Source organism: Neodiprion lecontei, chromosome 2 (assembly GCF_021901455.1).
Source record: "Neodiprion lecontei isolate iyNeoLeco1 chromosome 2, iyNeoLeco1.1, whole genome shotgun sequence".
In the NCBI taxonomy this organism is placed as follows: Eukaryota; Metazoa; Arthropoda; class Insecta; order Hymenoptera; family Diprionidae; genus Neodiprion; species Neodiprion lecontei.
Window position 1 is genome coordinate 7,410,235 of NC_060261.1, and position 22,152 is coordinate 7,432,386.

At 40.3% G+C, this 22,152-nt stretch overlaps 3 protein-coding genes across 5 annotated transcripts in view; 1 reads left to right on the forward strand and 2 right to left on the reverse strand.

Moving 5' to 3' along the window:
• The window catches only part of LOC107226619 (DNA ligase 3), a 79,509-nt gene extending 63,893 nt beyond the window's left edge, over nucleotides 1-15,616 (forward strand). The window contains exons 19-21 of one of the 3 annotated variants that reach the window (XM_046732477.1): nucleotides 7,049-7,139; nucleotides 13,249-13,455; nucleotides 13,797-15,616. In XM_046732477.1, coding sequence (XP_046588433.1) covers nucleotides 7,049-7,139; nucleotides 13,249-13,413 — 256 coding nt within the window. In that variant the 3' untranslated portion in view covers nucleotides 13,414-13,455; nucleotides 13,797-15,616. Of the gene's footprint in view, nucleotides 1-7,048; nucleotides 7,140-7,206; nucleotides 7,438-13,248 lie in introns of those variants that run through there. The other 2 variants (XM_046732476.1, XM_046732475.1) reach the window with 2 other exon arrangements.
• On the reverse strand, nucleotides 142-13,555 carry LOC107226620 (tryptase delta). The gene is made up of 2 exons (XM_015667499.2): nucleotides 13,551-13,555; nucleotides 142-1,230 (listed from the first exon to the last, which is right to left on the reverse strand). The coding sequence occupies exon 2, from the start codon at nucleotides 1,207-1,209 to the stop codon at nucleotides 292-294; it is 918 nt and encodes a 305-aa protein (XP_015522985.2). The 5' UTR covers nucleotides 1,210-1,230; nucleotides 13,551-13,555; the 3' UTR covers nucleotides 142-291.
• Nucleotides 8,613-10,302, reverse strand: LOC107226622 (trypsin-7). Its single transcript, XM_015667501.2, has one exon. The coding sequence runs from the start codon at nucleotides 10,269-10,271 to the stop codon at nucleotides 9,378-9,380; it is 894 nt and encodes a 297-aa protein (XP_015522987.2). The 5' UTR covers nucleotides 10,272-10,302; the 3' UTR covers nucleotides 8,613-9,377.
• Nucleotides 15,617-22,152: the final 6,536 nt, after the last annotated feature.

A 22,152-nucleotide genomic window follows, 5' to 3' on the forward strand; every position in this document is an offset into this window, starting at 1 on the left:
AGCAGCGCTATTTCAACTAGACATTTACTAGAGAATAACTTATCAATTCACGAATAGTCGTCATTAACGGTACTAGGAAATTGTTTCGACGCTCTTAAAATTTATTTCGAGGGATGGTCTGGAATTGTGTTTAACACAGTATCGGAATTTTCCCGTGTATTTATTTGGTTGAACAAAGTAAACCCATCATCGTGTGTAAGTGTGGAAAATTTGAAAAGCCATTCACTACTTGAATTTTTTTTTTTTTCCCAACACTCGATGCCGAGTTGCCAATTGGCCCGAAAATATGCCTCAACCATCGACGGGCAAAGTGGTGCTGGATTCTGGAGCCACCGGAAACCCTGCTGTATTGACGCTAGGGTCAACAAGAGAAAACAACCATGGTAGATAGTCAACGATACTGGTGTGCATCGTCGCAGTCCCAAGTACACATCCTGCAGTCAATATGGGCCGACTGCCGTACATTGAAGCAGTGTTGATCGCTGCTAGTTCCCCGTTAATAATTAAAGGTCCTCCAGAGTCTCCGCCACACATACTTTGCGGATCTTGCCCTTGGCCCCGGGCGCACAATACTCTGTTCGGTATATCTTCAATGTTACAGTTCGGGTTGCCGCTGCAACGAAGCGAACCAGCCTTGAATTGGGCATTGCACACGTCCCAGGGCACAAGGACCGACTGTCCGCGTAAAAGAGTTTGGGGATATGCGTTGTATCCTATCTTTCCCCAGCCCACGATGGTGGCCGGGGTGCCAGGAGGGTAACGGGTGCCTGGTGGCGTAAGGGTGATCGCTTTAAGTCCACCGCTGACCATGTCTTCCACGGTTCTTATGAGGGCGACGTCAAAGGCGTACCGTCTCGGGTCGTTCTGGGGGTGGATCACGCATTGAGCAGCGTGTATCTGCGGTGGCTGACCAAGCTGCCAGTTAGAACGGTATATTTCTATCGCCTGACATCTAGCCCTGAATATACAGTGAGCCGCAGTGACGATCCAGTAGTTGCTTATTATGCTGCCGCCGCAGAGATTTCCGTCCGCGACGAGTCTCACCAAAAATGGAAAATCTGCGGGATTGGCTTGCTGTCCATTCATGATGCGCCTGCCAGAATCGTTGTCACTGTATGGCGATGCGAGCACGGTTGACCTTGAGCTTCCATGGAGAAGAAGTAGTAACGGGGCACACGTAAGAATAGTGGATAAAGTATTGAGCTTCATGATGTTCGTGAGTTCGCAGCACTCTGTTTCCGACCCAGACTTATTCCCTGATTCATATACCGTGTGCAATCCGCTTATCATTCAATCGTCCAACTGTGTTGAGAAAATTACCTTCACATTCATTCGGATTTCATTACACCTCTTGTTCATTAGCTGCGCGATGCAATGGCACCGTTGCGAATCGTTACGCGTGATAAGCGCCAACCCTCGAAAGATCGATTATAGGCTGTTCAAATGAAATTTTACCGCAGGAATGCATTATACACGTGTCTCGAAAACGGTGTGGTCTGAAATGATTCTGAACAATTTATTGAACTGCAATGAAAAAATTCGCACTCACTCATGTGGTTCAATCTTAATATGTCACGTCTTGTTAGTTTCGTGCTTGACGAGGGTTCCGAGCGATATTTCAGAGTATTTTGAAGCAGATAGCTTATACAAGTTATGCTGTAAATTAAGTTTGCAATATTTTTTCTCGACACGTTGTAGTAAAACAAGATTTCATCAAAATCACTTCAATCGTAAAATTGTCCATTAGTGTTTTCTGAAAACCATTATATCCCGACAACGTGCACAAAAGATGAATAGTTTAGTAAGTAGAAGCATCAAAATGCCAGAAAAGAATTATTTTATCCACACGGAATTACATATGTAACCGTCGAACTTCCGCCAGATGTGTCGCGGGTTTGTTCGACCCCAAAGTGCGCGGCTTGCAAATGTTCAGTTCGTTGTTGCAACTCGGACTGGTACGTTCGGAGGTATGTTTATCGTCGACGGTGATAGGTTTATGATATTATAATTCCTTATATTCGACGAATCCGTGTTTATTGAAAAGATAAAATTGATATAATGTAAACTAAATGGTGCCTTCTACTTGGCGTAAAAATAATGTGATAAGGTGGCTATTCCTTGTTCAACATTGGCAATTTGCACGTATTGCTCAGTACGCGTTCCTTGCTACGGCGAGTGGTATTTGTATTCAAATTCGTGACACCAAGGACGTGCGAATTAGTACACCTGCATTAGAACGACGAGACAATGGACACTACAGCTTAGTTGCACTACGAATGGCTTGTGGCCGAGAAAAGATTGGCTTATGTACCCCTCGCTGTGAGGGAGGGAAGCGGAAATAGTGGGCTTCGGTTATCTTGATGGTGCGAACTCACCCATGCCAATATGGCCGCCGGTGCGTTATGAAATGACTGATGGCTCAGGACGCCAACTGAAAGTGAATCCGATGCTTTTGAAATTTATTTCGAGGGATGATCGGGAATTGTGTTTAATACAGTATCGGAATTTTTCCATGTATTTATTTGATTGACCAAAGTAAACCCATCATCGTGTGTTAAAGTGGAAAATGTTAAAAGCCATCCACTAATCAGATTCTTATTTGTTCCCCATCACCCGTTGCCGCCTTGATAATCGGTCCGGAAATATACCTCAGCTTTCGATGACTAAAGTGTTGCTGGATTCTGGAGCTACTGGAAACCCTGCCGTATTGACGCTAGGGTCAACAAGAGAAAATAACCATGGTAGATAGTCAACGATACTGGTGTGCATCGTCGCACTCCCAAGTATACATCCTGCACTGAACGTGGGGCGACTGGTGTATATTGCAGCCGTGTTGATCGCTGCTAGATTCCCGTTAATAATGAAAGGTCCTCCAGAATCCCCGCCACAACCACTTTGCGGAGCCGACCCTTGGCCCTGCGCGCACAATATTCTGTTCGGTATATTTTCACAGTTCGGGTTGCCTCTGCAACGATTCGAACCAGACTTGTACTGGGCATTGCACACGTCCCAGGGCACAAGGACCGACTGTCCGCGTAAAAGAGTTTGGGGATATGCGTTGTATCCTATCTTTCCCCAGCCCACGATGGTGGCCGGGGTGCCAGGAGGGTAACGGGTGCCTGGTGGCGTAAGGGTGATCGCTTTAAGTCCACCACTGACCATGTCTTCCACGGTTCTTATGAGGGCGATGTCGAAGGCGTGCCGTGTTGGGTCATACTGGGGGTGGATCACGCATTGTGCTGCGTGTATCGGCGGCGGCTGACCACGCTGTGAATTCGAAGGGTATATTTCTATCGCCTGACATCTAGCCCTGAATATACAGTGACACGCAGTGACGATCCAGTAGTTGCTTATTATGCTGCCGCCACAGAGTATTCCGTCCGAGACGAGTTTCACGAAAAATGGAAAATCTGCGGGATTGGCTTGCTGTCCGTTCATAATGCGCCTGCCAGAATCGCTGCTACCGTAAGGCGATGCGAGCGCGGTTGACCTTGAGCTTCCATGGAGAAGGAGTAGTAACGGGGCACACGTAAAAATAACGGATAAAGTATTGAGCTTCATATTGCTCGTCGGTTCGCAGCACTTTGTTTTCGATCCAAACTTACTCCCTGATTCATATACCGTGTGCAATTCGCTTATCATTCTATCCTCGCAACCGTGTTCGGAAAATTACCTTCAGGTTCATTCGAATTTCATTACACCTGTTGTTCATTAGCTACGCGATCCATGGCGCCGTTACGAATCGTCACGCGTGATAACCGTAAGCCTTCGAAAGATCGATTATAGATTATTCAAATGAAAATTTACCGCACGAGAGCATTATACACGTGTCTCGAAAACAGTATGGTCTGAAATGTTTCTGAACAATTTGTTTAACTCCGTTAAAAATTCTCACTCGCTCATGTGGTTCAATCTTCATATGCCACGTCTTGTTAGTTTCGTGCTTGACAAGGGTTCCGGGCAATTTTTCACGATTCACGTATAACGAAAGAAACTTGGTCAAAAATATATTTGTTCGACTGGAATAAAAAAAAAAAAACAATGACATCACCATCTTTGGTTTACTATCGTTGATATTTTTTCTATATGTTTCACTGATTCAACTCTGGAGAACAAAGTATCAACATGTTTCTCTATACCATATCATATTATATGTTACTTATACAGACCGTACAACTAATTGAGTCCCTAGAGTGTATAAAATCCTGCACTGTAGTCGAATGCTAAGCCGCCACTTTACTCTACCTTTGATCTTGCTCTTCAGCTAGCCTAGAAAGTCTACTCTTGTCGGATAGGCATAGTATTGTCAGATTCCGGATCTGTCTGAATATCGTCCGCGCAATATCCATCGGGCTGAGTGAAAGAACATATCCACAACAGATAGTCAACCACAGTAGTGTGCAGCGTCGACGTTCCCATTCCACATTCACCGCCCATCCCAGGTCCAATGTAGATTGAGGCAATGTTAACACCAGCGATTAACCCGTCGGCTATAAGAGGTCCCCCAGAATCGCCGCTGCAAATACTTCGAGGAGATGTCCCGTACCTTCTGCACACAAAACTTTCTTCGGTGTATCAGGAAGGTCACACAGTTAAAGAGGTCCATCCGGCACTGCGACCTGCTAGACTTAAACTCCTAATCGTTAAACTTACTCGTCCAGTAATTGCCGACAACAGTACCGCTGCAGAGCAAACCATCCACATCCAGTCTTACCGAATACAAGAAATCTCTCGAGTTTGTTGGCTTGTTTCCCGCTCATGACACGCTTACCGCTATAGACGGTTTTACTCGTCGCCGGGACTTTATTTGGGATTTCGTCCTTAGACCTGTGGCAATAAATGGGAGCAAATCAGAATCCTCGAGAAATTGTTGACTATCGTGGTTGAACTGGTGTTGACACTCTTCTTTGGTATTAGTTCTTTGCCGATTCTTATTCCGTGCATAATGCACTTGTATGATTAATAAATCGTCAAAACCGCCGCAGGGATGAAAGATCCTGTATGCTTACGCAGACTCAATGGAAATGCTTTTTGCCCACATGACAGAATGGTCCCAAAGCTGAATGAACAATGGTGATGGTCAATAACATTTAACCCAGCTATGCGTGACCTAGCTGCTAGAAGTAAACCAAGTTCTACTGATCGGCTAAGACTCAGGGTGGAGAAAAAACTTTTCAATTTGCCATAAATTTATTTCGTAACATATCAATTGGACAAAGATAGTTTGTATTAACTGCAACATGGTATCATGCGAAATTCCTCGATACCTTGTTGAAACAGCGGAATCCGGTGGATCAGGAAGAAGGTTGGACAAAAGTGTTGAATGCTCATCGACCAGCTCGTCGTTCCGTTTTGACCTACAGACAGACAATGGTGGTCGATGGATCCTAAGAAGCCTGCCGGTAAAGGTACGGTTTGATAGATAAAGTAATCGGTGCTTCCGGAGTCACCAATATATCCCCGGTATCCTTGCTAGGATCAATATGACTATATGTCGACGGCAGGTAGTCGAAGACTTTCAGGTGAATGGTCTCACTTCCAACCACGATTTGCGGTTCCGACCAGAGCCAATATAAGACGCAGCAGTATTGATGCCGGCTAGTACTCCGTTAACGATTAACGGCCCCCCTGAATCCCCGGCGCATACACTTTGAGAGAATTTCCCTGTACCCTTGGCGCACAAGAGCCTGAATGGCAAATCCGAGCAGTCCGATCCCGTGGGGCAGTCGACTCGATCGGCCTGCCACTCCTTGTTGCAGACCTCCCAATGCTGAATGACCGTCTCCCCGCTGTTCACACGATAGGGAGAACTGCCATTGTAGTTAATTCCCCATCCAGCAATGGTAGCCTTGGTACCTGGGAGAAATTCCATGCTTGGACTGGGCAGTGGAATCAATCCGTATTGCCCATAGTCAAGAAGGTTTTCCGTCGTATTTACGAGGACGATGTCATAGGCTAATTGTACTCCTCGTGGGTGTAGCAATCTGCGGCCTGTATCATCGGACGCAAACTCGGTTGCCAGGTTGACGGGTATAATTTGAGACTCTGACACAAGGCGTCTTGTATGCAGTGAGCCGCGGTTACGATCCAGTTCGTGCTTATCAAGCTACTACCGCAAAGTGAACCGTTCTTCTCCACCCTTATGGGGTAAGGGAAGGTTTGCGGATAAGACTGATCCCCGTTCAAGATACGCCTATTAAAATCGGTCGTGTTCGATGGGGAGTACGATGCGACTTTGAACCCGACTCCTGTGGTGAGGAACAATATGATGCACGTCAGAACCACCGATATAAAAGTCTTGACCATCGTGCTCCGAGTGCATTTAGCACTTTGCGTTCGATACGAACTTTTACCGCGGTCTATACACAGTACACGATTTGCTTATCATTCAATCACACTGGTATCGACAAAACTGCTTTTAAGTCCGCGTGAGTTCTATAACCCAGTTTATTACCCGCACCAAAAAAAGAATAAAATTGCTCGAAATTAGTGCCTCATTTGCTTTGCTAGCTGAAAATAAGCTGCTAATATTGGGTAGGGCTATTTCATAAATTCATATGTAAATGGAAATTCTAGTTCTCTTGTTACAAGAAAAATATCCAAGTCGTAGCTCACCGGTTTTCTGCATTCCATGATATGTTGTAAATCAAAAAATGTTAGACACGTATCTTCTTACGAGCTAATTCGACCGATTGAGAGGGAAACCTCACCTATAAAATTTACTCTCAAAAATCAATTCTCTAAGACTTGTCGATAATAACGTATGAAATTTTTTTGGTAGTACACTTTAGATACTTACTTTCCTTGTTCGTCGTCCCTCAATGACATCCATTTTGTTACAAAATCTTTTCCAACATTACCAAACCTTTCGTTTTCCTGTTGTTATCAAAACTCCGTACGATAGCCAGCTAGATGGGTTTTGCTTGAGATGAAATTGAAAAATGATTGCGAAGTTCAGCAAATTCATTATGCTAACGTGATGAATCTGCTTTCAGCTTATACATATTACACTGTTTGTCGCTGCTGATTCCTTAACTGTAGCGTACAGACTCGGAGCCAAGGTGCTGGAAGAGGAAGATCAACACTTGGCCACGCACGTTATTCATTCCAAGGCGGAAGTTCCAACGACGATAATTCAAGTGAGTAATATCATTCGAAAATTTGTTTAAGCACCTATTTGGCTATTAACCATTTTCTTACGACCAGAACTACCGTAGAATCTTTCGTAAACCGGAATTAGTTCAGTCGGAATGTAAAGGAATTGTGCACCTGGCATGGCGTAAATCAGGTAAATTTTTTTTTTTTTTACTATTCGGAAATCGAAAATGCTACCTTAACACCATTTTGCTGCCTGTATCATTGGCGAATCTACGGACTCATTTCATGCACTCACAATGTGTCACACTCGAAATAAGCAAGTAGACAAGTACCTATCTTTGAATATTCAGTGCACTGCCATCAGAACGCTGTATAATGGTCACTTAGGTACTGTGTTTCCGGAACGTACATGACCCCCCTTCCAGAGTAACAACAGAAACTGGAAATCCAATGTATCGGACGGGTTTTCTTCCACAATGCGCCTACCGATCCGGGGTCCTGGACATATAGTGGATGGACACAAGTGCTTACCCTCATTGTCAGAATGGATCTAGCTTTTTGTCGTCCCAACTACCCTGTAATCGATACAACGTGTGTGGTCCACTTATCATCCGGTTATTACTGTCACGTGACGAAAACTTCCTATGGACCCCATTTATTGTCCCTTATGACGGTATTTGAAAGCTTGGCTCATGGCAAAGCAGTGAAAATGATTCCAGTTTACATACACGATGTATGTAAGAGTATCCAGGTGGCTCAATTGTCGGGGAGTATTGATTCAGTGCCGTTTGACTAACCGCTGAAAAATACGTTGAATTGTACGTTTGTCTTCACCGTTTTGTAAGGTTACGTCGTTGCAACCGGATATTCTCTGATTTGGAATGATGGTAAAAATAGGTTCGATTATTTTCAGTTCAACGAATAAATCCGTACGTGCACTTTTCTCGTACCTACATCTCCGGTAATCGATTTCGGCGGTAGTTTCTTTGATCGCGAGATGCAGCCTCCGGTATATATGTATAAGAGAACGAATGACCGACAGCGTGACGATTTGCAATTACCCAAGTTTCCTGATTCAAACTTTAGCAAAGCAGTAGCAGTTCCGTCTGCGAACGGTTGCGATTATAGAACGTCCTAGTCGATGAAGGAGGAAGGAAATTGTGTCGATGTCGATGTTAATTAAGTATATAGAGTAAGGCACGCCGCTTCAAAACTGCTCAAGTTTGCTGCATCTTGTTTCTGCCCTGCTAACCCGCTAGTGCACTTTCAAAGAATCACGAGTGGGATACATTCATCGTTATTTCATCATTATTTCATCGTTATTCATCAATGACTGAAACCCTTTTGTGGTAGAATATGCTGAACAGGTAATTTCATTCCTTTGACGTGACTCCGAAATAGTTAATACATGTTGTACAGACGTCGGGACTCGCTATGGGAGTACAAACCCATCATTGCTAAGAGTAAATGTTAATTTTCAAAATCTATATTCTTGAAAGACAATTTTTCTGGAGTTTATTGACGTCATTGATCAACAGATTGTACATACATACGCTGGTACAAATAATTTTTCAAAAAGGAACTCAGCCATGCGATTCATTTATGTTTGATCGCGTCACAGCCATCTTAAATTTTTATACCGCCCCATTTTTAAACATCCGTACGGCGAAACAGTCTTGCTACGAATTCTTACTGTTCACGGTGAACTGCATTAGTAAGCACAGGCGATAAAATTTATTTTAAAGTCAGCTATGCATTTACCAAGGGTAAATTATAATTTTCTGTTTATCGATCAGGCTCTGAAAAGAATGATTAATATGCCATTGATACTCAATATGTAGAGATCAAACGGTGGAGATTACTATACGCATAATGAGAGTTCTTTTTTTTTATATATTACAACAAAGTTCATAACTGACGTTACCCAATGAAAACGATTCATGAACAAGTGCTGTGCTACTTTATTCAAATATACAAGCAATTGGTAAAATAATTTGTAAAATAATCTGTTTGGTCTGAATATATATACGGTTACAGATAACCAAGAGTCTCAGTTCTTCCGTACCTTTTCTTTGACTATTAAATTAAATTCTTCGGTCCAATGTGTAAAACTAAAATCAACGAGGTCCTAGCCAGTCCGTGAAAATTGATCGTGTTCCGCTACAGACGGAGCACTTCATTGCATTCACGACGATCTTTGATTCAAAAATTTTTTTAAAAAAACGCCACCATTTCACCTCGCCGCGTTACTCGTCGGTGAGCCTTGAGAACTTTTCACCTCAGGCAGGTATAGTTTTATCAAACTCTGGTGCTACCGGAAAACCGTTCGTGTTCTTTTCGGGATGAGTGAAGGAGTATATCCACGGTAGGTAGTCGACGATAGATGTGAACATGGTGACCGTTCCAACAATGCACTTATCGCTGAAGAACCCTACGGATGCGACGCCTACCAGAGTCCCGTCGATGGTCAAAGGCCCTCCAGAATCCCCGGCACAAATGTTTTTAGGGTTCGGACCGTCGCCTCGTAAGCAAACCATTCTCCGAGGGACGTTCAAAGCAGTACACTCCGGTTTTCCTCCGCACTCTGGTGGGCTGTGCGCAAACGCCTCGTTGCACGTCTCCCAACTCTCGACCATCACATCCCCGGTCAGCAAACGGTCCGACAAAGTTCCATCCGTTTTAAGTCCCCATCCCGCAATGGTGCCTCTGGTACCAGGAGCGTACTGGGTGCCTGGTTCGGGGAGAGGGATCGTCTGGCATTGACCGCTGTTAAGGAGATTATCCGAGCTCTTCACCAGGCCGATGTCGTACGCGTTTTCGGCCGGAGTGTATTTGTCGTGGATGTAGCACTTGACCGCGGTCATTGTCGTGGTGTCGCCGGGCTGCCAACTCGATGGGAATATCTTCAAATTCGGACAGACGTCGTTGACTAGGGCGTGGGCGACGGTCAGGATCCAGCGACCGTCTATCACGTTTCCACTGGCGTGAGGACCGTCTGTGTGCAGGTGAACTATGTACTGAAAATCCTCCGGGTTTGCAGGAACCCCGTTGACGATACGCCGACCGGAACTGATGTTGCTGTATTTTGACAACGTCTCGTGGTCGAGTCCAAGTCCCTCGACAAGCAACACAGGGACCCATAGCAGAACACCCCATGATATATCGACCCTCATGGTTCAACTGGATTTGAAATATTACCTACGGTCAACACTTTACCGATTCATATATGCTTCGTGCGCAAATCACTTATCGTTTAACCGTCACGCTCGAATGAACGGAATTACCTTTCTACTTTGCGTACGCTAAAAGTCTGTGACTCCATTCGTCATTTGAGTAATTAAAAAACTAACGGATATTTGTCATGCGCGATAAACGTGGTTGACGATCAATTAAGATAATATCAACTGTATACAGAAAATTACCACCACATCGTCTATTACATCTTAAACTCGCTTGCTATATACCGATTGATGTATCGTAGGCTAACTGAAATACGTGGTTTGTAAGATTTTCAATATTTTCTTCCTTTTTTTCTTACGGAAATTTCAATTCTACCAGTCATTTCTAGCCTGATCAAATTTGATGAAACATTTCCAATCATCTCGGTATAAAAAATTATTGCACAGGACAACTTAATCCTGCTTCGTCTTATTCTTGACGTCAAGGACTTACGCTGTACTCTCTAGTGTTCATTTTTCTCCTTAGTCGTACTCTCAGCTTGAAGTGGTAGGACCGTGGTCACTCTCTCGTGGCCGACGAGCTTCCTGAAACCAGAGCTTTCGGGCGGATCTTCGAAACGTCCAACAGCTCTCTTCGATGTATCGCAATACTCGTGGCGTTCTAATGGATCCCTCTATTGCTCGAAGAGTTGGTCAATCGATTATCGACGTCCGGCCTGTTCTCCAAAATTTCCTTAGAACAGACCGCTCGTAATTTTCCTCGTGATTTTTGCGCGAGAAACACACAATCCGTTTGCATGATTTATGTGGTTTGCATTCAACATTGCAGCAGGCCAAGCTCTACTCGGCGATCAGATGAAACATGATACAACATACAGAACTTGAATCGCAACGAATGACGGAAAATTTATTACCGTGTAAAAGTCTCGTTGGGTAAACGAAGAGACGTTTGGGACCGAAATATCTGTTCGTAGATAAATTTTTCTAAGATACGCATGACTTTCAAAGTCAGTTTCCGTTTTGGTTTCCCTGAAATTTCAAAAAACATCGTCGAACGTCCTGATTCGGACGTATTTCGCAAGCCAACTTGATCCTGCTTAATGTTATCCTTGACATGAAAGACTTATCCCAAGCTTTTCCGTATTTATTTATCTCCTTAATCGCACTCTCGTTTTGAGATGGTACCGCAGTCACTTTTTCACGTCCGCCAAGCTTCCCGGGTGTCTGAAAATTCTTTTAACGCTCTAACGGATCGCTGTAAGTTGCTCGAGCAGCTCGATCGATATCACCGTCTTCCCTATTTTTATACAAGTATCCGTGCAATAATACTCGTGATTCCAAAAAACTGTGTAATGCAAATTCCGCTTGTCGATTTCGATTGTAGCGGCGGAGCAGAAATAATACTCGGGTTTTTTTCCCCTCCGAGATGAACGAATCTCGATTCTCCAGACTTACAAACGCAGGGATCACGTCTTATCGTCCAATCAAACGATTGCAGCCCTTCGAGAATTGGATTTTAATGTAGACCCCGCGATATTTCAAAGTGCAACGAATCCCCTCGTAAATTTGTCTCGCCCCTTCAGCCTCGAGTTGCTTCTTTCGTCATTGATTAATTATTATTCGTTTCGATTTACCGCCCTCTTCGTAATTTTCAACATTGAATCCTTTTCTCCTAGTCACCGTAAATCTCGAATCATCACCGAATCAGTGAAATCATAATTAATTCCGACTCATTTATATATCGGTGGGAAAAATCTGTGCTTTGAAAAATATCTGACTGCACTCGGAACGTCAAGTCTTGATTCATTTTCGAACCAATAAGCAGTTACAAAGCGACGTGCATTAGTCACGCTATGAATAAAGTCGTACGTCCACGATTGATTTTTCACTTCCACCTTTGTCAGCCGCACAATGAATAGTAAAATGAATTAATTCTTCGCTACCGAAGTAAATTTCGTCGTAAATCTCGACCGCCTGACATTGATGAAAAAAAATAAATTAAAAGAAATTTGAAAAAAAAAAAAATCTCCTTCTTCATCTGCTCACCCTGCAAGCGGTAATTGAAGTGCTCCATCATTTTCTTTCTTATATTTTTCATCTATAACCAGTGTTTGACGAACGGTTTTACGGGTACTAAATCAATCCTCGATGAGGACACCGACGTTTTGGTAATATTTTTTGATTTAGGAAACAGTTTTTTTAAATTTACACTGTCTATTTTGCAGTGCCTATTTGACGGATACTTGGCACTATAGTAAGATTCCATGTTTCAATGAAACTTACACTCAACTCCTTCGTTGCTTGTCTATTTTAGACGGAATTATTAATAGCAACGTTGATTAAAACTCCTCAAAAGTTGTAATATCATACCTATACGCTTGGCGTCTGGAGTGATTCGCGGCCCTAATGAGACTTATCAAACTAATTATACATCGTAACAACGATCGCTCAGACACACGAGCTTCTTCATCGTTCCGAAACTGAGAAAGCTGAGACGTCGACGTTCCTCGTTTACTGCATAGTATGAGAATCTCTTATCTCTCATATAACCTCGTTGAATAATCACAACCTTTTTTTTTTTTTTCTCTTTCTCACCGCCATTCAATTATCATCTACATTATATTTCGGATTAACCGATAATACAAGGGAGGCTACCCTATTGCCACGGAAGATAACTGCTCGAATTTCGAGTATACGAAAATTTCGATTCTATATTAAAATTGGTGATATCGTTGGGTTTGAATTTGAAATTCCTGAGTTTCGCTTACCCAGAATAATCGCAATGAATCAGAACTCCGTAATTAAATTCTAAAATTAACAAGGGGCAGACAGGAAGAGCAAACCCCCCTCTTCCTTGATCCCTTCCTCTCTTGAGATGTTTCGAAACAAAAAAGTCGCTTGAACCTCGGGTCGAAAAATGGCAATTGTGATATTATATATTTTTAAAAATGTGGCAAACATTGTTTTTCAGGAGGAGAGCAAAGTTCCCCCGACTGCCCGTCACGTGACTGAGGGATGGATCGAGGCCTCTCGTTCAAATATTGAACTAGTACCAGACCCCGAACCCTTTGCCGTGGCTTTGACGGGAGTTTACTGTTCTTGCCCCTGCCCACATCGGTCTAACGAATCGGAGTAACGAATAACCGAGCAATTACTCAGCCGAAAATCATTGGAAAATATAATTCAATTGTACAATATTTAACGAACTAATTGTTCCCGTCTTTCACACCAAACCAAATCGATCAACGTCATCAAATTCTTGAGATTACAAACGATCGAAAGAGTGTAGAAAATTTTAATGAAAATCATAACAGAACCGACGAGATGTTTGATTTGTACGGAGATAAAAACAAAAAAAAAAGAAATTGTAGAACGATAAAATCGGGAAATTTTATTGCAAATTCTGCGATAATCAATGATCAGGATACTGGACAACATCGGACAAATACCGAGGTAATTTTTCCATCAAATTAGACCCAAGTCTACGGTTCGATCGTTGATATGAGATATCATCTCCAGATTGCTGGGGGTGGCTGGGGTTGCGGAAATTAGTTTTGAGCGCTTCCGGTGGCCCGTAAATTTCGGGGAAATTGCAGTCCTCCTCGTAAAGGGTAGAAAGAGAGAGAACACGCGTAAAGCGACACGTCGAGCAGAACATTGACCGGCCATGGCTGTAATCCTTGCTCGGCAATCCGGCACTTTGATCACCGCGTAAACTCGGATAATAGAGAAGAGAAACTGACTGACAAGAGTCAAGATTTATTTTAGATTTCATATTATAAAGTAACAGCGGTAATTGTTTTTTTTTAATTTTTTTCCAATAACGTCTTTTACCTTTCTCTAAGTTTAGTAACAGGCATTTATCATACTTACCGGTTATCGTAAACCTCTTCGTCAATCTACGGAAGAACAGAGGTTTTTAAAATTTTTTATCATTCGCCCGACTCGCTGTCGGATATAGATTTATTTTTTTAATTATTCTCTTCTCGTGTCAAGTGGATGAAAAAATGACAACGTCACTCGGTCAGATAATTATTATCAAATATCCGGAATACCGTTTGTTATATTTAATTAAAGAATAATCTAATAGTAGGAACACTTCACGACTAAACGCAATTGGTAAATTGAAAAAATCCTTTTACGTATATTCTCTCTCGGCAAATATGATATTATATGTATATATTTATTCTTCTTCTTCTTTTTTTTTGTATACTCAAATTTGGATAAACCGGAATTTGTAGAATTAATTTTCTCCGTCACGTTTCGCTTATCGTCGTTATTATTCATCTGGTACATTATACATATTCCTTGACAAAGAACTGTAATGTTTCATTACACTTCTGAAGCGTTTAACATGTACTTAAATATAAGTATGTTTTGTTATATATATATTTATATAACATATAGTTGCTTTGTTGCGTACGCAGCTGAAAATCCTAATCCAAAACACTCCGAATTCGTAATTTTCGGAGAAACCAATCAATACCCCGTTTACAAGGAGATCAACAAAGAGAAATTTTTTTTTCAAAAATTGTAAACTAAAAATAACGAAATCGTATGAAACTTTGAAACACGTGGATCATATTTGAGGAAAGAAAACTGAAGATATTTGATTCAAACGCAACGCAAAGCTGCCCAATACGCTAGGCAATGAAAAGCAAATAAGTTGTCTTCGGATTATTATTTGTATAGTACGGAAAGTTGGGAAAGATTAGTCGATTAAATCACTCAGCTTATCGTTATTGATATGTATTTCCATTTTATGATATGCGTGTATAAGAGAAAAAAGGTAGGAGGGGTGGAAATCTACACCAGGATCGGGATTGAATAATAGCGGTTATAATTTTGCTGATATATTGCATCAATGAAACGTAGCTACGACGAGTACCTACTACAAAGTTATAATTCGTTCAATTCAACACCTTAACGATAATTAATGAAGCTGCGAAAAGCATGAATTGGATATCATAGCTCGTTTAAGTAATTGATACAGTGAAATTTTAATCATAACCCGCGATCGATTTACGTCGACTGGATTAAAAACAAAACAAAAAAATTCCCGCAGACTTACGGGCGTGATTTTTTCTCTATTATCTTGTATCGAGAAAAGAAGAAGAAAAAAAAAATAACAAAGTAAACCGGGATTAAGATATAATCTGACAATAACTGGCTGGTTATTACTAATTCATATAACACTCTACTGGACACCCAATTTTCACAATATATTGACAATGTTTTGAAACATGAAATATCGTTTTAAAATTCTTGAATTTTTGAATACTGTGCAATTTCGCGGAAGGGAAACAATACGGGTAACAGGTATAATTAACAATATATTATTACACAGAGAAAAATTGCCTCTTTCTCAAAGATATTGGAAACACGACTGAATATTAATTACTTTACACTACATTTATAATTTACATCGAGGTTTCTTTTTTTTTTTTTTCTTTTTTTTTCTTTTTTTTAATTTTCTTCGTTAATTGTTTAATATTTATTCATTTATTTATTTACTTTTTATTTTCGCATATCGGGGATCGAGGGCGAGTCCGACCTGTTGGACGTAGACGCTGCAGATTATCATCCCCACGCCTTATACGTAATCTACTTCCCGAAACACGAGACCGCGTTGAAGGCGCACTGTTTCCAGTAGCTTCGTTTGCGCTGCAAATCTCCCACGTCCATCTGACTGCGCAGGCGGTTTACCACCTGTTTGGCAAACAGGTAGTTGATCAAAGCCGTTTCCACGCTTCCGTCGTCGTCCACGAGCTGAAACGGCGAAAGAGACAAGCCTCGTTATAAGCGTGCAATTTGCACATTCTTTATGGCAATCGATAGTTCATTTTATTACGAAACAGTCGTATGTTTAATATTTTGTCAAATTAATACGTTTTCAAACTGCAACGAATATCCTATAAATTCATGGATATTAAATGCCGAGATTATGAACAATAGCTTGGAAATCAATTTTTCGTTTCAAATCGATTTCAAATCTCTCATCTCTTCATTTGGTGAACTATTTTTCACAAATTTGCTATCGCACATTTTCTTCAACAACAGATTCCATATTTATATTTATTAATCGAAATCGATGTCAGCGCAAACGTGAAAAATTATATATTCAACGATACTCGTATGATACGATGAAAATATTTTCTTCTGAACAAAATGAGGAATCGCGGAATTAAATCGAACGAGTATACCAGATTTTTTTCCAGGCATTATTTGAATAATAAAAAAATATGGTACTAGCGATTAAAATGAAAAAGTTAAAAAAATAAAAATATTCCAACGCATAACTAGATTTTTCGGTTATATCTGGAAAACTGATTTTCTTTTAATACTCAGAACAATATATTGTTCGATAACGATAAAAAAATAAGTAAAATAAACAAGAATGGAAAGAGTTGTAAGTACTGTAACAGCCGTAGTCAAGACTACAGAAATTTCCGTAAGTAACTACAGTTTCGACCTCGTTCCCTTCGACTTCGGGGCATGAACTCGAAATACTCCTCGGGGCGTTATCCAACCTTCTACGAGTAATTGATCTTATGCAATCTCCATCCCTTAACAGAAATATCCAAGCCGAGCTGTTCCTGCGGACCTATAATTAAGTCCCGTGGCAAAGTGCCTAACATCTAGCTAAAGTGCAACACTCCTTAATTACTTATCATAATAAAGTTCCAATTTATGCTGCAGCTGATCAGTTATCAGCCAACGCTTCATCTCCCGTCTTTATCGTGTAACAACGTGTCGGAATTTATTTCGCAAAGCTTACCGCAGATTGTGAAAGATTTATTGTATTATTGACTCTGCGTCTCCTGCCCGAGACGAATTTCCCAAGTTTTAATCCATTCCAATTATCGAGATCGTTCATTACAAAGTTTAATTGTAATCAAACAGATTCGTGTGTGCTCATTCGCCTATAACTTTTTACGCTTCGGTTACAAATCGCTCAATATATTCCGCAGATTTGATTGGCTCGAAAGATACTTCGGTAGAATTAGGTAATAATCGTTTATCGAACCTAATTTGATGTAGATTATTTTTAAAGTGATCACTGGGGAAATTAGTGAGTTGAAATTGAGTGGTGAAAGCTTCGTTAATCTTATTACGATATAATCCCATACATATTTAGTTCTTGTCTTTGTTATTTGTATTTTCGTAAAATACGGTGATTTTTTTTAAAAAGGAATAAAAAAAAAAAAAATACAACAACTTTAAACAAGAGCTCTCAAGCATCAATTTTTCACTTCAAACTGTTTTAAAATAGTAAACAAAACAACAAAAAAGAAATACAATCAATTGATTCGATTTTACTTGTTTTCATCGATTATTCATTTCATTTAGACGAGTATTCTTTATAATTCAGCTATTTGTGAGCCACTGATTTTTATTGAGTTACTATATGGTTAAATATTCCATTTTTCCACAGTGATATTTGCGCTTATATTGGTTACGATCGACAAATATGAATGTTTTATTAATTGTTAAAAAAAAAAAAATTGATCCTGTGAATTTAGAAAAAACTGTCACGACCTTAAGCCAAGTTGTAATGAAAAATTGGTATAAAATCGTAAAGTTCTTGTCTTTATTTTCAGCATCTCTTCATCTTACATTCATACATGTAATAGGATCCTCATAATTTTTCACGATTAAATTAATTAATTTCTCGAACGATCTCGAGTATCGATTTTCGATTCAGCTTCATCTTTAATCACCCTTCATTCGATCGTTCGGTTCTAATTGGTTTCAACTTTTCTCCGTTAAAAATAAACGTTTACAGTCATATCGTAAATCGATTCTTATGAGAAACGTCGATTCAATTCTTCTGCGAGAATTTGACAATAAGTAAAATGATCTTCAGACCCGAGAGCCAGTCTACCGTTTTCCGGACGGAACACGTATTCTCAGGAAACGCGACCTACGAAGTAAGGAAATATTACGTTTCTCCCACACCGGTATTTCAGGAATGTTGGAAACCCCCGCCAGCAATCCCCCGAAGGTATTCATTCCGCGAAGATCAAATTTGTTATACGTGTCGTGTCCAAACCGCAGTGGGAAAATGGTGTCCGAACTATTCCACGGGATGATCTTCGCATAGTTTGGCATTATTTGTAATCGCGCAATCGTCGAAAACTGGCAATTGAAGTTAACGCTCGGAATCCATACTTTGCCGATAGTTTTCTGTGAAACTCGTCTCTCAACGCCGGCAGATAGGCAACCAAACGTATCGCCTTTTATTTGAAACGTAAATGTGGTTGCCTATCTGTTGGCGCTATGCGGTAAGTTTCACGGAAAATTGCAACTATTCCACCGGATGATTTTCGCATAATTTCGCCTATTCCTTCATTCGCTCAATCGTCAAATCTGGCAGTTGAAGTTAACGCTCGAAATCGATACTTTGCCGAGAGTTTTCTGTAAAACTCGTGACTGAACGCCGATGGATAGGCAACCGGAGTTACGCGGCATGTCGCATCTTATTCGACACGTAGATGTGGTTGCCTATTTGTTGGCGCTTTGCGGTGAGTTTCATGGAAAATTGCAACCCTCCTATTTAATTAGGAGCATCGAAATAAATTTGGGACTAGAAACGGATCTTGGCTAATTAACGCTGCGGTAAAAAGGAGGAAATGCTAATTCTAATTGCACTGCAGGAGCTTTTATACTCGTAATGCGCATCCATCAAGCTTAATTGTATGGGAAATTCTTTTGAAACCGCAGTTGAAAAGTTGGTTTCGCAAAGCTTCGGTTCCCTGTGGAATACGTAATCGCAGACATTGCAGTAGCTTGTTTCCTGAATTGAAAATTAAGGATCACTGCAGGACGAATTCACATCTCGGAAAAGAAAATAAAAAGTACAATTTAAAAAGTCAACTACTAACCAAGTGTTTGCAGTGAGAAACTTTTCTTTCTTCTTTACCGCATCTCGTAATATTCTATCTTCTTTGTTCATTTATATACTCAAGACGAAATCGCGCAAAGTTTATACAGGTATACGAAAAAACGCCCGGTAAGATATTCCGGGCTATGATTCGTACACTCTTTGTTTACACTTTTATTTCCTGTCCGAATGTAGTGAACTCCTCCGGGAAATGTCTGCGAACAAATTGTGCCCTTACTGTAAACGAATGTGCGAACCCGAATACGACTACGAACTGTGCTTTTTTTTTTTTTTTTTTTTTTTTTTTTTTTTATTGCATAAACTCCCACGCTCGTTTGGCAAAGAAAGTGGTAAAAGATTGTGTCAGTAATTATTGTTATTAAACAAATGTTTGTCGGGTGGAACTGTATAAAGTTGGTCGAATTTATAATTCGATTTCCAGAAATATACAGAATAATTATAGATCCATAAATTTCAGCCGATGAATTCACGCTATTACAAATTTTACGTAGATCACATTATTAGACGTATTTTCAAACACCGAAAGCATATTTCTTGTTCAATTTTCACAAGTTATAACAGTATCTGATTTTATTCGTATAAATGAGTTATCGATAAATAGTTCGAAACGATATTATTTGTGACAAGAACGCAGAAATTTATCACTTATTTACCGCACAATTTTTTCGTGTGAATTTAACCACGGTAGAAAATACCGAAGCGTATTCATTTGTGGTGAAAAAAATATATGATAAAATACATTTGAGGTGAAAGAATAGTTTTCACCGTCGAGATATATTGTTCAGATGAAATTTGTTCCTATCAACTTCAGTCGCAGCTTTGAGTGCACAGTCTTACAGTCTTATGATTTCATTAAACTTAACATTTCTCATCATTGACTAAATTACAAGGCTAAAGTAGAGGCTCGCAATCTTGAACCGTAAATTTATTTTCACGAAATTACATCGACTGGAAAATTCGGCATAATTTCTCGAAGGAGTAATTAATCGGCAATCGAAAAGCAACCCTCGCGATGACGGATTTCCCCGAAATGCTTTATCAATGCATAATTAATACCGCTGTTCACAATCTCGTTTTGATCACGCTTTCTAATTACTCTCGGCGCGTCTCAACCGCAAATTAGAACAGTTACTGAACTTTATTTTATCTCGGATAATATATTCATGTACATGGCGTATGAAAAAAAAGAAGAAGAATTTCGACGCGCTGCAGGATTAGAGAGCTGATCAGGTTCAGGCTTATCGATGCAGTTCCCGAAGGTTAAAAACGTGTCGCTGTATCAACTCAATCAGGCTTATCCCGGCCGGAAAGAACCCAGTAAATACTCGGATAATCCAGTTTTGATACCAAGCTGATACCTGCGAGCCATGTGCCTTTAATCGAGATTGAAGCGGTCGGCTTTGTTGGCTTGCCTGAAAGCGATGCGAAGTTTCGAATGCTGTTGGATAACTTTCACTTTATATTCTTCTTCTTCTTTTTTTTTTCAAACAACTCGAAGTGATCGATAACTGTCATGTTACGTATTTTTTATTCCTCAAACTTCCCAAATTCTTTTTTACCATTATTTTTAAACTCGAAAAACGTCTGTTTGGAAATTTTCCAATGAAATTACTACCAAATTTTTGTTTTCTCTAGAACTATAATTTTTTCAAGATTGACAAATTAGACGCGAGACTTTTTTCACCGTCTTTTTCACCGGTTTCCAAGAATTGCATTTGATTTTTCAAACGCACGAGAATTTTCAATAATCAGTATACTTTGGGAAAAATCATTGTTTCGTTGGATCAGATTTTTTTCATTGCGTTTCAAAGTAAAGTTTGTCAAATACAACGGATTCATTTCTGCATTAACATTAGTCGACGGTCAATGCGATTTGAGAAAGAAAAAAATCGTCGGATTCTTCGGTAGAATAAAACTTCTCGATGGGTAAATTAATTCCACTTTTGACCTTGACTAAAATGAAAATCGCTTGTAACCGACCAAGATTTCTCGGAATTTCGTTTCGATCTTGACAGAATCAGGGATCAAGAAACCCTTCGGGAAAATCTGTCTCGGCTTCGAAGTTGGAGCAACTGCAACACCTGATACAATGCACAAACGCGATTTGTACTTGGTCTGAATTTACCTTCGCGTATAAGTCAAACTACTTCTGAAACTTCTCTCTTACAATAGTCGCAATTAGTTGCCTGGTGAACGCTGGTAATTGATTGTTTGCAATACGCGAGTTCGAAACAATTAAGAAGCGAGACTCGGGCAAAATATTAGATTAATTTCATTGAGAAAGATCGTTGCAACTTGTTCGTTCAAGCCTAATTATTCAAGCACTAATTTCAATTGGCTTCACACCGTGCCGCGCAAAACTTTGAACGGCAGAGTGGGTACAATGATTAAACATAACGAGTGTTAAAAACGAGCAGCATAGCCTTACGATTTTGCCCGTATAGTTACTTTTGTGAAAAATATTCCCTACCCTCGATCTTTCCCTAATTAAACTGGCGAAATTTACCTACGAATGGTAAATACTACCGTACTAGAGTATTTCGCCGAGTAATTCAAAACGAACAATACAAATTTGTAATCAACTCTAAATTGCTTTGCGCACGTCATTAGCTTTATATGGGTAGGACGTCTACCGAATGATATTTATTTTTACAGCTAAAGGATTGCGAAAATGATAACAGTTGTGTAAATTGAAAATTTATCTCAAATCACACGGGCCTTTGATTTTTTATCACGCCATTAACCGGCGACAGGGGATTCTAAAAGCATGCATTGAACGTCGTTAGCTACTCAGGCCATTTCGTGAGCTTGATGTCCTTCGTATTTTACAATAATTTATATGACGCCGGATCGTCGTATAATGTACGTAGATACACGATTTCATCGTTTCGTTATAAAAAATATACTTTTACCGTCATTTTGTTGCTCAAGTTTTATTTAAAAACCAGGTACGAAAGGTGAAAGAAATTA